General features: G+C 36.8%; 1 protein-coding gene across 1 annotated transcript in view; it reads right to left on the bottom strand.

Moving 5' to 3' along the window:
* SPON1 (spondin 1) overlaps positions 1-16,621 on the bottom strand; it is a 190,920-nt gene that overhangs the window by 120,045 nt on the left and 54,254 nt on the right. Inside the window, exons 4-6 of the mRNA XM_064657244.1 lie at positions 12,667-12,740; positions 11,865-11,987; positions 6,825-6,973 (exon numbers count right to left, since the gene is read on the bottom strand). Of these exons, the coding sequence (XP_064513314.1) occupies positions 6,825-6,973; positions 11,865-11,987; positions 12,667-12,740 (346 nt within the window). The remainder of the gene's footprint in view (positions 1-6,824; positions 6,974-11,864; positions 11,988-12,666; positions 12,741-16,621) is intronic.

The raw sequence follows: 16,621 nt of genomic DNA, 5'->3' as shown, positions 1-16,621 counted from the left end.
TGCAATATAATTCCAACTAGAGAAACTTTCACTAGTAGTGAAACCAAATAACAGTTTTCTGACAGAGTGACAATACTGTTTTATATAAACATATAGAAAGAAAACTCTGCAAAGAAATTGAAATTTTGGGGTTTCAACACTTTCTTCAGAGGGAAAAGGATTTGTAGAAACCCAATTTACTTACTGTTACATCTGAAAAAAGTTGATTTTCTCTTTCTGACTTTCCTTTTAAAATGACATGCCTTCTAGGTATCTGCCTTACAAATCAAGATATAAAAGAAAATTAAATATTATTATTTAAAATTTTTAATTGCATTTCAACAATTGTCAGAGGAAAAAAGGCACCTTTTAAACATGAGCCTTTTCAAAATGAATGTCATATTTTGGTCTACATTGGTATGGCCACAGCATTTAATCATGTGGCCACGAAGTGCAAAGTGGCACAGGATGCAATATCAGTTTCTTATTAGAGAAGCATATATTTATTATCATCAAGTACAAAAAAAGAATGGAATTTGGATGAACAATTTTTGTTTGTTTTTTAAAGAAAGCAACACAAACTGAACATCCTAACTACGGTTTCCAGCATAAGTTTATAAAAAATGGAAGCCCCCCCAGAAGTGGTGTTCTGCACCCTGTTGTATATTTACTGGCACATAAAGTTTCTCTTTATGACATAAGTAGACAGCAATTTCTTTTTAGCAGAAACACTTCATGAAATTTAGCGCAGTAAAAAGGGATTTTGAACCTTCTAATTACCAAAAGGCCAGAGATTTAAAAGTATTATATAAGGTATACCTTCCAAAAGGAAAGTATGAAAAATCTACCACTTAACATTTTCAAAAAGCATAGAAAGTACCATAATTCACAGCAGAGGGGTATGCACAGAGTGCAGAGAAGTCTAAATGAGCAAACAGGGGTCTAGATACCAATTTATGACCGAGCAGCTTGATCTGTCCAGAATTAGAATAAATACCACATTAAAACCATGCTGTCAGGCTGTAACTTAAACAGGAAATCATGCTGGGACAGTGTTCTGCTGCTTCACTGTTAGACCAAGTCCAGAACTACTGAAAATTTCTGTGGGCTTTGCACAGGATCCCAAAGGGCTTTTGGACTGTTTGGAAGAACAGCAACCATGCTTTCTATGTTAGTCTTTATGGCCACATTAATATTTCCTGCCATTTCAACAGATCATCCTCTAGGTGGGAACAAAAATGTCCTCCCTAGGGACTGAGGAGAAAGGGGGCTCTGTGGATATTTTGATGCCACTCACTGAAGGTTTGGTTAAGCAAAGGTAAACATCCCAGTTGACCAATTTGTGATTTCCATGAGTAACAACAGAGGCAGAAATATCAGAAGTAATACATGGCAAAATAACCTAAGACCCTGTATATGTTTTAATCTCCTCCTGCAGTGAAGGCCAAGCCAACATGTTGCCACTAATTTTTTTAGCTACTTTAAACAAACACAGACTAAACTATTTCGACAGGAATTGCAGCTTTCAAGTGCAAAGCAGCCTTATTGTCAGACATTGTTAGGGGTGTTTTGGTCTCTGAGGCTTAAGAGTTCAGGGAGAATTTTTAACTGTTCTGCCAAGCACAAGTGCTACTGAGTTGAACCTCCCTGGTTGACTGGCTAATTTTAACTAAGCACACAATAACAGGTGATTCAAAAAGCGAAATTTTAAGCTTGTTTCAGTAAACACGATGATTTGCCCAGCACTACAACAAAAAGTGATCAATATACTGCAGGTTCCTCTTTGTAATTCAAGTGATTTACCATCAGTCAGAAAACTCTAATGACCCAATTCTTCTGTGGAAGAATATAGCACTGTGTTACCAAAGAGGTAATAAAACGGTAACTATTCAACTGTAATACTGAAATTAGATTTCTAAAAAAAAAAAAAAAAAATCTATCAATCAGGATCACTCCAGCAAAGAATTTACTTTAATTTTTACTCTCTTTTCTTTTTGTTTTTTTTTAAATTATGTGGATATATTTTAAAAAATCCATACCAGAACTATTTTGTAAAGATAAATGCTTGGATGGAATCATATTAGGATGGAATCGTAGCAATTATACGTTTTGTTCTGTAGAATTTTTTTTGTTTCAGGTTTCATCCTCAATTCATACACATAACTTAAATTATCAAGTGTCAAAAACTTTACACATATCTTCCTGGAAAGCAGACCTTGCTCTTCTGAAAGGTCTGCAGGCACAGTCAGCTTTCATCTCAGGCCATTAAAGACAATCTAAAAAGTCATCCCACTTACTGACATTTCAGAGAGCATTAAGCCAAACCCGAAAGAATGTCACCTATGTGTCCATAGGGAACAAGCAGAGAGTACAAAGTGAACTTCCTGGAGAAGGTGGCAAGGTACAGAATATTACTTATCCTGGTATAAAAAAAAAAAATAAAGCTGGCAAAATGACTTAATATTTATTCTAAAATAATTAGGAAAAACCAAATCAGCTCTCTTAAGGTGCAAGATATTTAAATCAACGTCTCTCTTTTTATCTTGTTTCATCTGCAGAGGATATGACATCTAGCATTACACTTTGTTCCTTCTGATTCCTGTTTTTACTGTATCTGTTTGTTCATTTGTTTAAACACAGCAGTCACAATTTGATTTTCCTTTCTGGTTCTGTATTTGTTTCTGACAAGAGAGTTTATCAAATAACAGGTTCTGGAGACATCAGACTTTCTAAAAACAAAGTGAAAGTGTGAATATATTTCAGAGATATGCAAGGTCAGTGCACATTCTTTTCCTCACATAATTCCTTTTCCATCCTTTGTTTGTTCATTTATAACCCCTGAAGTATAACGCATGAATTATCCTATTGTACCCATCAACCACTTGACAGATTGTTTTAGTAAAACTCTTATGTGCTGTGGCTTTCCTTTCAGGCTGCCAGGAAGAGTTTAACAAAAAGGCTGATTAGTTCCTTTAAGTTCTCCCAGAAAAACAAACTACAAAGCAAGTTTACAGTACCCAGGGTCATCCATGCAAAAATCCCACGCGGGCTCTTTACAGTAACAACACAAATCAGAGCAGTCAAAGGTGCCTAGTCAGGAAGAAAAGCTGATGATGATGCAGCAGTCTGTCATATGGGGAGCAGAAATATTCACGCTTGAGAATCTTTAGTTAATGACATAATTGTTAGGACACTTCTTAACAAAGCTCCTTTAAGGACAGACCTTTTTTTTGTTGCTTCATACACAGTGTTATTTTGGTCATAAATCATAAAAATCATTAGGCAGATTTTTTTCCTCTTTAATAAAACCTTGGATAATGTCAATGACACAGATGCTGGTTACATAAATATGCATCCATGTATTCACCTTAGAAACTGCCTGCAAAACACAGCAGACACAGAGCAGATTCCCAAATCCAAGTCTGGCTCTGTAAGAAGGGCATTACCCTCTGTGAAAATGCTGCACAGAGCTCTGAGTCCAGGCATCAGAATGAAGCAGAGACATTGCCTTTCTTGTGTTTTCAAAAATATCAAAACTGCTTGGAGCCTGATCTTAATGAATTGCATCCTCCCATCAACCCACAACAGAAGGCTGGGAGCACAAGAGATATGGGAAAGAAAGGCAGAATAAGAAATGGAAAAGAGGCAAATAGATCCTGAGGTAGACTGGGACACGTGGGGAAGGAAGCACTGCTGTCAAATTTCAAGGCAGGTAGGGATATTGCAAGGGACAAAGTGCAATTAAAAAAAAAAAAAAAAAGCAGCCTGACTTAAATGTCAGCAAACTAGCTCCTGGCATTACCAGCTCTGCTGTCTTGGTTGCAGAATTTTACTTCACAAGCTCTCAAAAATATTAGTGCACCTTAAGCGCAGGTTAAAAAGAAATAAAAAGTCAAATAAACTCAATGAAAACGTTATGGTATTTGATGATATGCCACACTGTTGTAGGTAATATCCAGTTATAACATTGGTTCACTTTTTGGATAGTCTGAGTGAGAAGAATCTGGGGAATTATTGCAGGATTGACACAGTCAGACATCCTGACGTTGAAATTATCTGAGACCTTCATTAATTTCATGTCCAATTTCAGCAACCCCTGAAACTGTAGCCAGTTATCTATTTGATACACTGTAAAAGTCACAATCGCCTCTGATTTGAATCTAGCTTATAAATGCATCCTCTTTTTGCAAACATGTGGCACAAGGAACACAGATTTGGAAAAGCAGAGGCAGACATGATTTTCATTCTTTTCCAGATTCACAGAACCCAGTGCTCAGCTTGACCTTCCATAATTGCACCTCTACTTGCTCTTCATCCCATACTCTCCCCAGGACCCTGCTGCTTCAGGAGCAGACCTAATGTTTGTATAGTCACAACTGAGACGTGCCAAACCCCTAATTATAAAGTATTTGTGAAGACTGTGCAAAGAAATTAACTTCTTAAGTACAAAGACAGTAACTATCTGATTTTCTTTATTTCATGTAGGCCTACTATGAGAAAATCTTGATTTCTCAAGTAAGAGGCAAAAATTATAAGTTACATGTGGGATATGGAATACTCTGCTGTGATTTTAAACCATCTGGGTTTGTATCATATTGCTGAGATGAAATGCAGCTACTTCTCTGTAAAAGTGCAAAGGATCAAGGCCTATTTTCTATTTCCAGGTGCACTGAGGCTTATTATGGGTTAAATAATATCAATCATCACATTTCCCTCCACATTGAAATTGGTTTTGCCCGTTCATATTCCTTTCATATCCCTTTTATATATTAAGTTATAAGCTGTTTTTATTTTATTTTTCTTGGCCTTGGGAGTTTCACGTCCAACACACCAGCTGTTCTTGTACCATGATTATACAAACTTAAGCATCACAGAAGTGGGAATGGAATTAAGTGCATAAAGCCTTTTGCTATACAAGTTTTCTCATGGGCAAAACAATCTGAGGTTGTTTTACACTGTTTATATAAATATAATTGAATCTATTTTTTTTAATCTCTCTACCTAACTCTGCATATCGTCTAAATGTTACCTTGGAGCTCTCAAAGTACTGTCTCTTTACCAAGAAAGACAATGATTAATCAACAATATAATTTTAAACACTGCTTTAAGTTTTGCTGACTTCACTCTCAGAAGTATCAAATATAGAAAAGATCCAAATAAATGTAGCAAAAATGACTGCAGGTACAGAGGGTTTCTTACATGTATTCAAAATTAAGGAATATATTATTTTCTTTGGAAAGCAGATTATTAAGGAAAGCATGCTTGTAATACATAATGATTGATAGGGAAACAGCATATATATTTATATATATATTATATATATTATTATATTTATATGTATTTATATGTATATATTCATATGGTTGTATTGCACACAAAATGAGGTGATTCATCAGGAAGCAAAACATGAAACATTCTGCAGGGTGCATCTAAATAGGAAATAATCATTCATTATTGTAAGACATGTTTTTCTTCCTTACTGAAGTGTAAAGTACTGTTTTCCATTTCCACAATATTTATTTTGCTTTTCTTCACTAAAAAAAAAGACCGGGCATTGAATAATTGAAACCCTACTACTCCTATAAAATTCCAGCTGTTCTGAAATCTTTCATTCTCAGGACATTTGGCAGAAGCAGAAAATGTCCCAGGAATACATTAAAATATTGCATATCAATTAAACATTAAGTCACACCTCTCACAAGTTAAAGGCTGGCAGAGCAAAGCAGGCACATGAAATGTCAAAACAAACCCTTTTGCTCCCATTTTGCTCTCCCTGGCAGTGTGTCCCTGCTACCCCACCTTGCCCCTGACTACTGCTCCTTTGTAATACTTCATCCATTTGGGGGAGAGTGAGGAAAATGGAATCAGAGACTCCAATAAACCACATCTGTCCCTACACTGTTCTGCCTTTAACTTTTCTTACTGAATGCTGTTTCCCTTCTGCTCCTGTCTTGCCTGTACAAGTTGATAAGCTGCTGGGGGCAATTTCTGCCTTCTCTCCCACGTGGAGCAATCCTGACTATATATTATATATGCTCTTACCCACACACATACATCTACGTGACACTGTGAGTATAACTGCGTGTTATATGTAATAATATTTATTTTCTTTCTGTCTTATAACTAAGCTCAGTTTCTAGTGAGGAAGGAAGACATCCTAACAATAGCCGTCATCGTGTCCTGCTATATTTAATTTGCTTATTGTTTGATGTAAAAAAATGAAAATCATCTATAAACTATTAAAAGATTGATTTCTGCTATGCTGAACTAACCCCCTAAAAGATGATACACTCTTTTGTCCTTAAACCATAATCCCAGTTCATCAAATATCATTAGTGCATTGTGTGATGCCTTCCTGCTCATCAACAAAATCACCTCACTCTCATAATTTCTGACTTGAATGAATCTGCATAAAATTGAAGAAAAGGTGCTTACCAGAAAATGAAAATACTACAATACACTCTAAACTAAATCCCACCACTTCAAAAAGGAATAAGGGGCATTTCTTGTGTCTTCCAGGTTTTCCTTTAACAAAATCTGTGTCTTCACAATTACGCCAGGAAACATGAGGTTTACTTTTCTACCTGTGATTTATGCACGCAGATATTTAGGGCAGGTAGATTTTCTAAGTTCAGAATGCTGCGACTTACTTGTCCTTTCACAGACAAAAACTCTTGCCAGAGTAAGAATGAGTCTAGAAAGACAGGAAGATCTCCTTATCCGCTTAACTGAGGATTAGTCAGCAAAATTACATTCAGACGTTGTCAACGACAAATCACTCACAGGCCAAGGGAGGATGTTTTGGTTGTGAGTTTTTTTCTAAGTGTGCACTAAAATACACTTACTTGCTGTCGAATCTCTTCTTCCATCTTTACTGGGGACCCCAACTCTGCGACTTGTTTGACACCTTCACTGGCATATCCTCCATACTCCCAGAGGATGTAGTTCTTCGAGTGGGAACTACCAATGATCGCGGACCAGTGGTTGGTGCGGCCTTTCAGGGAGAAAACCACAAACCAAGCAACAATCAATACAGCCTCGAAGCACAGTTCCTAATTTTTATTAAAGGTTTGAAGTCACCAGTCTTCACCAGCACCAAGCTTTTGCAGGCGTTGCACGCTGTCAGCTCTCACTACATCAATACACCACATCTTTGGAGTAGTAAGAACAAGCCAGTGACCCACAGAAATTGAGCATAAAGGGTCAGTAATTATTGGATATAACAACGCAGGCAGAAATGGTAAGAAATATTGTATTCCAGCTAATCAATCAGCCCCTCAGAACATACTGCCTTAGTATATATTTTCTTCACCAAAGATCTCACACTTTTTCGGGAAGTTGAAGAAACCTTTAATTTTAGATTTTCATATTCAATAGTTTTTAGAAGGGAACCTGCAAGGGAAGATTTCAGTGGTCACTCTCAGATTTAATAGCAAGTTGTTTCCTCGCTGACAGATACTGGTTTGTAACAGCCCACTAGATCTGTGTTTGAGTGGCAACAGCAGATTACCAGCAAAAAGTAGATACAAGAATGATTACATTGTCATTAAATGTTACAGGTTTCTGTTTATAGCTTGGTGACCAAACCTTGTCAGGCACGGGGCTATAAAGGGCTTACAGCCAGAAACTTCCTCCAGCAGCTTTCTGCTGAAACAGGGGAGAAACATTTGCTAGTGTCTAGTATTTCTTCCAAGAAACCTTTGAAATACTGGTAAAGAACTGCTCTTATTTGCATTGACACACCTGTTTTTTCTACTTCTGCATATTTAAATTATATATGTACCATGTCTCCTTTCCCCATCATTAGTAGGGATTCTCTTCGATTTAGGAAGGGAGTGAAGAAGTGAATTTTGGTGTTTCTATATTCACTAAGTTTGCTTGCTCAGATGTCTCATAGTGTAAGAGTTGTAGAGATAGACTAAAGGATTTGATAGACTGAAGGATTCCTGTTGTTGCTTCTTGACTTGTTGAGCAAAAAAAAAAAAAAAGTTTAAAGAAAAACTGTTAGAAAAGCATGACGGAGTTGGAAAGAAAATGGATGGGAAATAGGGAGCCACAGAAGTCCCACAGTCCCAGAAATAAAAATGAATTCACTTAAATGTCAAATGACATGGATATGAGGAAAAGGATGAGGAAATGAACTGCTCACATAGACAGTCTGGTAACAATGAAAAGGCTGTAGGAGATGAGGGAGACAGAGTGATGGAGTGAGACAATACTTAACATTTTTCTTTGCAATGCAAAAGGTAGAGAGTAGCAGTAAAAACAGCTGGAAACTGAATAAATGAATGAAAAATGAATAATGAAGTAAATAAAAGGAATGCAAATTTAAGATGTGAAAGGTGGGACAATGGAATTGAAAAAGACAGTTGAAGAATTTTATAAAGTCAGATGCAGGAACCTAATCATGGGAGAGTAGAAAATAGATTAGAAATGAAAAATGAACACCAATGGTTGGGGAAAAAAGCTAGAAATGTGTAGTAAGCAGAATAGACAGATGAGGGAGATGGTCTAGCTGCATAGCAAAGAGAGCTTCCATAGGTTCTTTAGTCCTAAACTTGGATTAAAATACACTTAATGAGTTCTGAGTTGTAGCAGACCTAATGTTTTCAGAATCAATTAAAACTCATCATTAATTGAGCCCTAAACGGAGAAAACCAAAACTAAACCTTGCCTCGTCCACAGGTAATAGCTGAAGAGACTGCACTGACAGAAGGTGGTTTCTTGATCTAAGATCTACCAATTGCTCCTTAAATATACAGTGGCACCTTGTCAAACCACAGAGAGATACTGTCACTCAGCTCCAGTGATGGGACCACCAGTTTTGCCCACTCTTTCATCCTAGCACACAGGATGACTGTCTCACAAGCCACACACAGCAGCTTACCCTGAAACACAGTGACACCGAAACCTATTGAAAGAGAAGGTTCCACATGGTCCCTACAAAACAAAACTGTGTCACTACAGAGAGGAACCACAGTACCTTCCAGTCTTTTGTCAAATGGGTAATGGATAACTAATTGTTCCACGTGCTCCAAAGCTTCTCTCCCTCCCTATCCTGAGCAGAATAAGAACATCTGACACCTTTGCAATCAGAGCAAAGATACTGAAGAGGAAGTTCCTGGCCCACCTGCTTGCCCAAATGAGCTGTTTGAGGTATACCACATCCACCCTAAACTTTTCCCAAGATTTGTGCTACATTTGCAAATGTTTCAATCCTCACCTTGACCCTTCCATTCCTTATGAGAACAAAGAGACAACATGATATTTCTTAAGCTTCTCCTCTAAGCATCAAAGAAACTTCTCTGCATGAGATAATCTGAGCAGTACAAGGCCAGAGGTATTTTGCATCCAGTGCAAAATATCCAGTTCTTAAGGCAGCACACAGAGTACTGGCAGCTTTCCAATGCTGTTATTTCACTCCATTTTCGTACTTTTGAGTAGTTTCTCGGTTTATACACTTATATGTGTATTTTTGCATAAAGATCAAGGTGTCATCACAACATGAGAATATATCCCCTGACACATTTCACACATGTGCCATATCAAATCACGATGGAGAGCATAAGTATTCCTGTTATCACACACGGCTGATACCCAGAGAGAATAAACACTTTTAAGCCACGAGGCATATGTAAATACAAATCTTTCTGACTGGCGAAATGTGATAGGAAATTTAACAGTTCCCCTTCAGCCAGATTTAATAACAAATGAAATACTCAGTTTCCATTTGCCTGGTATCGGGAGTGGTGGCAACTTGCAAAAGTTACCTGAAAAACATGCTCAATTTTATTTAAGCCTTAGTTTGGAAATCATTTTAATTTTTTTCTTTTCTGTTTGAGGTCCACAAAAGGAAAATTGTTTTAAGAATAAGTTTTTGACCCCTGTCTGCAGCTGTGGCACACCTCTCTCCAGTCTGCAGTTGGCACACTCAGAACGAGATCGTGTGGCAGTGGTTTTATTTTAAGCAGTGCTTTACAGACTGGGTACATTTGATAACTCCTAGAAAATATACTTCTAAATTTAATGGAACAAGGGTATTTTAATTGCACTGGTATAATAATAAATGTCAAATTATTCCTAATCCATGGAACCTGCAAAAACAACTTCCCAGAATTAAGAGTTTTGCACAGTACATTTCAGAAACATTTCTGTGTAACAGCATTTGGAAAAAAGCAGTTCTTTGGAGAAAAGCTAAGCAACAAATTACATATTCTTTAGGGATTTTTAAAGCAAACCACAGAATAAGTTAAGGAAAAGATGCAGAATATATGTTTTATGATCTGCAGAATTTTCTGTGATGGCTCGGCAAATATTTAGTAATTTACCACAGTCCATAATGAAAAATATTTTATTTTATTCTAATTACTGCACAAGCTCAACATTTTAAAGAATAATATCAATGATTAGTTTTCATTTTTAATATTACTATATCTGGATGAGATCTTTTTCTTAACTTTAAGAAATTTTAATGCAAAATCTTATTAGCTGTTACTACCAGGATTAATTGTGTAAGCACCAAATGGGTATTTTTTCACTCTTCCAGTTTAAGTAAAATATTAATTTAATTCAGCACTTTGTAACTGGGGAAAGCAGGCTACAGAGTCTGCTATCTTAACAAACTTTTGAAATTTGCTTACTTTCCATCATGCACCCATACTCTTCATGAGTTCACTGGCTTGGATGCAAAAGAAAAGGCCATTTATCCCATGTAGTTATTACATCACTAAGTCACAGTAATTTCATAGTTTTCAGTCATTTTCTCATGCCCTGTTTCTAACCACCAGCTGAATCCATACAAACAGGGCACAAAAAGCGTCACTCTCAGCAAACATATAAATCACCCAGTAGCCTGAAAGAGCATTCCTGCAATTATTGGCTTTGCTTATTTTGTCTCCCATGTGTTATGCTGACCAACAGTATTTGAACAATGTACAACTTCAAATGTATGAGACTCAGCATAAGCAATACTGCTTAGGCTGTTAAAACTGTGAGCTGGTACAAACCACATTTGAGTTTAACAAGGGTCTTCTGATGCTGTGACAATATTAACAATTTTTTTAAAATCTACCTAAAAAGTCTATATAATAAACATCAGCCACAGACAACATAACAAAGCTTAAAGACCCGTAAATGTGACTCATGTTCTCAAATAGTTTCCTAGACCTTTTTTTGCCACAGACTGTGGAGTCAGTAATGAAAAACCAAATGCGTAACACACATTTTTGTAACTTCAGCTCTTTACAGTTACTTGAGTAACTGTAAAAAGCAAACTTGCAGAAAAAAAATATTTATTCTGTAGTTCAGAAACTTAAAAACCCAGACAGGAAAAGTTCAGAAGGTGTTTTTTTAATCTTTGTATTCAACCAACAAAGACAAAGAAGACAGAGTATTCTAAGTTATATATATATACGATTAATGCCCTTGGGCAGCAAGACTCAAAATTCACCAAAACTAACTGGAATCATTCAAAAGAATTTACAGGAAAACAAACTGGCTAGATTGGCATGGTGGAAAAATCAACATATTACTATGCTGCCCATCCTTTGTGAGTTTTTGTTAAAACCTCATTTCCTAGCTGTACATTATAAACCAGCCTAAGCCTACAACATGAAAAAAAAGAAAGGATTTTTTCTCATTACAAAGATACTTTAAAAATATGATCTCATAAACACCTCAGCTCAAAATGTCAGGCAAATCAATAGGCTTTACTTGTAATGTATAGCACAGAAAGATCCATTGATTTTCAATACTGAATGTTAGCAGGATTCCATCCGTGTCATAATTTTCACAGCAGAGTTGCAAATAAGTAACGGTGTGTCACACAACAAGCTCCAACCCTCTTCCCACTCCCTACATGGTGCAAGCAAAATAATGATACTCACGTGGAAAGTCTTTGGGATGTGTTTTTTCTGACCAGTTTCCATAAAAAGTCAGCCTGTATTTGGCAGTTCCACAGGCACAACAATCTAAAATTGGTTTGTCAGTCACACCTTCCGAGGCTGAGTCTGAAAAAGCAGCAAAGTACCCATTGAAAATGGCTACAACTCAAAGCAAACAGAGGACAGTGAAGCTGCCATAATAAATACTCCAGAAAATAAATTTGAGTTAGGCACATTTTTGTTTGTTTGTTTATTTTTAAATTTACTGTTACACTAAACTGGAACCCTGAAATACCTGGGCCATATTTATTAGTGGATGTAATGATTGAAATCTACATTTTAAATAAGGCACTATTAGAGTCATCTCCAGATTTAAAAGGGGATTGTTTCTAATTGTTGTCTGATAAAGACAAAACCTCAGCTGATCTCAAAACACAATATATTTGAAATTTCTGGACAGCCAAAGCATATAACTTTTCCAGAAGGATGCAATAACCAGCTGCAACATTTAGGTTTAGGAAAGGATGAAATGGCCCAGGATTCAATCAACTAAGTGCCCTGGAAACAAATGGGTATCACAAAAGACCAGGTAAAAATTTGCAAGCATTACATTTACAGGGAAGCAAGGAAGGACTGTATGAGGAACAGTATATGTGATAAGGAAGAACATAACCGAATGGAAGATTCCAAATTTGAACCTGGAGGAAACTATTCAAGGCCTCAAAATTTTAGCTTGATACAAAGAGTTAAGAGAAATGTGCAGAACATGACAAGGAGGTCAGAAAGATATTTTATTTTACCTTACCTTGTTCACAAATTTTTTTGGTGAGAGAACCCTCATCTTGAAAATAAATGATGCGCTTCTGCACAATACTGGCTCTATAAAGAGGGGGGGGAAAAAAAAAGGAAAGGTTTCAAATATGCTTATTCCTTAAAGCAAAAAGAAAATGCACAATAAAACAGCAAAAGAAGAAAGGAGAGACCTGAACTACTAAGGTCTGTATTGACAATTCATATATACAATACAGGACTACAGATAAAATATTTTTATTTCAACTTGCATTTGAATTTTGTCACATTTTACAGAAACTTGAAAGGTATTTACCTTTAGAGAAGTGATCATAGTCATATGGTGAGCATCTGTGCTCTTGAAATGCATGATGGTCAACTGAATATTCAATATTTCAATCAAATCTTATATTAAAATACTGAAGTTATATTCAATTTCAGAAAAATAGCACACTTAAATTAAGCAGCTGTTTGTAGGAAATTACATGGTGTCCTAAAGACATAAGTTCTTCTGATATATGACAGCAATTCAGTGCAAATATAATTTAAAACAAAATTTAGAAAGAGAGCTAGCACAAGGTAAAGTCTTTAAAAGCAATTCAAACATTCCAGAAGGCAAGCCACTTTAAAATTAATTAAATCTAGAATATTTTATTAAGGTTTAGGGTTGAGAAAAATTGTAAATTTATAAGCCTCAGTCCCTCAGTTGAGTAGGGGTGGATATATTCACTCCTACATAAACTTTAACTAGTTTTATTACCATTTTTAACCATAAAAATTAGTTCACATATAAAAGAGATTTTGGTTAAATTCAAAGACATTTTACAGACAGAGAGTTTCCTGACGACATGCTCCACGAACAGGCACTCTTCTTTGTTTACCACTAGTAGTACACATTCTTCTAGGAACATTGTGTACCATCACTTTATTTAAAGCTGTAAATAGTAAGGGCCAGTTTCTCGTCTTTCTTCAACTTTAATTAAATAATTTTCTTAATCTCTCTAGAATTATTCCTCACTCATGACAGCTCAAGTGAGAAGAAAAGTAAGACTGTGTATGACTGACATGTTGTTACAGTCATGTAACCTTTCTTTGACAACATCCCACCCATAAAATTATCAAAAATAAGATGAAATTTTACTGTGCTTTCTTTGCTGAGATGCAAGGCTGCAGTAGGAGAGGAAGGGATCCTTCTTTTCACCCACAAGAATAACTGGGTTTTGTAAACCTCTTAAAGATGAATCAAACTAGAAAGGGTGCAAAAACTATAGCCTGCTGTCGTCCTTCACAGGGCTGGCATCTCCTAAAGGAAGGTGTGGGAAAGAGCAGTACAGGCAACCAACCAAGGCTGTGAAAAAAACAGCATGGAACAGAGTAGAGCAAACTGACCTTTACTAAAAGCAAGGGCATGATCTGCCAGTATTTGGTAAAAGGAAACTGCTAGGGATAAATATGAGCCTGTAGAAAATAACAGAAAGCGAATGAAACCTAGAGTTAGTTAGATGTCTTTTATTAATATAGGAACTGGTATGAGATGACCTAAACAGTGGCAGAAGAGACTGACCAAGTATGTGAGAAGCAGAATGAAATTTTCTGAGAAACCATTTTCATGGTTTCTAACAAGATATAAGGGGGAGAAAATAAAACGAGCATAACTATCAGAAAAACTGCTAGAAAGAATAAGAGCCCAGTGGCCAGCCTGGGACAGTAACATGCTATCTTTGTTTTTCCAGCCTTAACCCTGAACACCAAAGCCTACTTTAAAGACTTTTTTCCATGCTACACTGCAACTGAGAACCAATACTTTCGTGCAGACTCAATGAAACACATCCAATTTTTGATACACCATCAATCATGGATTTTCAATCACTGCACCATGAAACTGGAAAATGGTCATTTAGGATAATTAATAAATGCAAAGCAGCAGCAAACTGAAATGCATTCACATATGAATTCACAACTCACATCTCATCAGCATGCTTTCATCACTGATACACTGGCCAGTTACCAGGGCCAATGGCACCTTTACTGATGTCCTGGATGAGGGGATGGAATTCAGCCTCAACAAGTTTGTGGATGATACTAATCCAGGGGAGCAGGCGACATGTTGGAGGGTAAGGCTGCTGTTTAGACAGGCAAATTACTGACAGATTTGAGAAATGGCTTGGCATGAATCCCCATAAAAGTCAAAGGCAAAGGCACATGGGATGGAACAATGCAGTTACAACAGTACAGCAGAGGGCACCTGCCAGCCAGAGAGCAGCTTTCCAGGAAAGGCCTGGGGGTCCTGGTGGGCAAGCTGACCATTGCCACCAAGGCAGCCACCAGCCTCCTGGGTGGTTTCAACAAAAGTGTAGCAGGCTGATCAAGGAACATGACTTCTTCCCCTCCATTAGGCACTCCTGAGACCACACCTGGAGCATTACAGCCAGTTTTGGGCTGTCTGTTTAAAGACGGTCCTTGCACTGCTAGAGAAACTCCAGTGAAGGACCATCAAGATGGTTAGAGGAATGGAGCACATGATGCCTGAGCAGAGGCTGAGAAAACTGGGCTCACTCAGTCTAAAGAAGAAAATGCAAAGGAAGGATCTTACTGCTTGTTGTCTTCAACTACTTATCAAAAAGATACAGAAAACATACAGCCAGATGCTTCTCAGCAGTGCCTGGTGGGGACACAAGAAATGCCGTGCAGTTAACAAGGAAAATCTCTCTCACCACGAGGATGGTCACAGTGATGAAACACTGGAATGGGCTGCCTAGAGAGTTTGTGCAACCTCCACTCCTGGAGATATTCAAAACTTCAAATCCATGCCTTGGCCACCTACTGATGTAACAAACTGACTGATGTTATGACAGCTACTTCAAGCAGGCTAAATGACATCCAAAAGTCCCTTCCAATCTAAATTATTCCACCATCCGAATCCAAACAAACAAGAACTCAGCTGTTTGATAAAGATCTCTATTCTGCAGATAGCAAAGACATTATCAGTGTTTAACTTGAGAAGCAGTTTTTAGTTATTTTAGAAATAAAATATATAAAGATTTTTTGAAGCCTGAAGCGTACTTATATTATTCTTTTTGCTGCAGTTAGCTTGTCACTGTGAAATGTCAAAGGAATGGTTCCTTTTCTAATAACAAAAGCTTCACAGTTTTCTGAGTCATTGTCTCTTCAGCTGTGTTTGAAACTACACAGGGAGACAATAATTTAAATGGGAGTTTTGTTACTGATTCCAAATGGACTGGGATTAGTACCTTAGATGGCTGCATAAATATCAAAAGCAGGTACACAGCTTTCCAAATACTCAGTCAGAAATAATTTTAAATTATTAATTGTTTTAATAATAAGCTTCTAGATTAGAAACAGACAAAAGCATCTGATCCTTGTATTTGATAGCTTTTACCCCTACCTTGCATACCCCTACAATGTTTTTTGACATAATTTTTATTCGTCTAGAAAAGTTCTGATCTTTGAACTAAACATTCCTTTGGTTTTGAGGCTTACAAAACCAGCTGAAAATGGAATGGCTAACTTTTACAGAGAGGTAAGAAAGCTTTCAAGAATTTACACAGTGTACATCTCTGTTTAGTCCACATAAATCCTTCCCACCACTTCAAACATCCAGTGCTGTATGAACTTAATGGGAAGGGGAGATCCAATTGCTTTCCACCATATATTACCATATACAAGTGGATCTTCAGTTTCTTATTTTGCTTGTTGACTTATTTCTCTCTCTGACCATCACAGAACCATGAATGAAAAAAAAAGGAAACAAACATGACTACAGAAATCTGTTTGTTTCCCATTTCTTCAAAGTGATGCTTCTGGATTTATATTGAAGCTTTTCCATCCTCAAACTAAGAAGCAAAACTGTAAGTTACAGGCATATATAAACCTAGCAGCACCTGCTTTTATTAAAGAAAACCAAATAAACAAATCATCCTAAAAGTGTCACTTATTTCTGTTTTGCAGTT

Source organism: Pseudopipra pipra, chromosome 6 (genome assembly GCF_036250125.1).
Source record: "Pseudopipra pipra isolate bDixPip1 chromosome 6, bDixPip1.hap1, whole genome shotgun sequence".
Classification (NCBI taxonomy): domain Eukaryota; kingdom Metazoa; phylum Chordata; class Aves; order Passeriformes; family Pipridae; genus Pseudopipra; species Pseudopipra pipra.
This window is presented reverse-complemented; position numbering and strand designations above follow the sequence as displayed.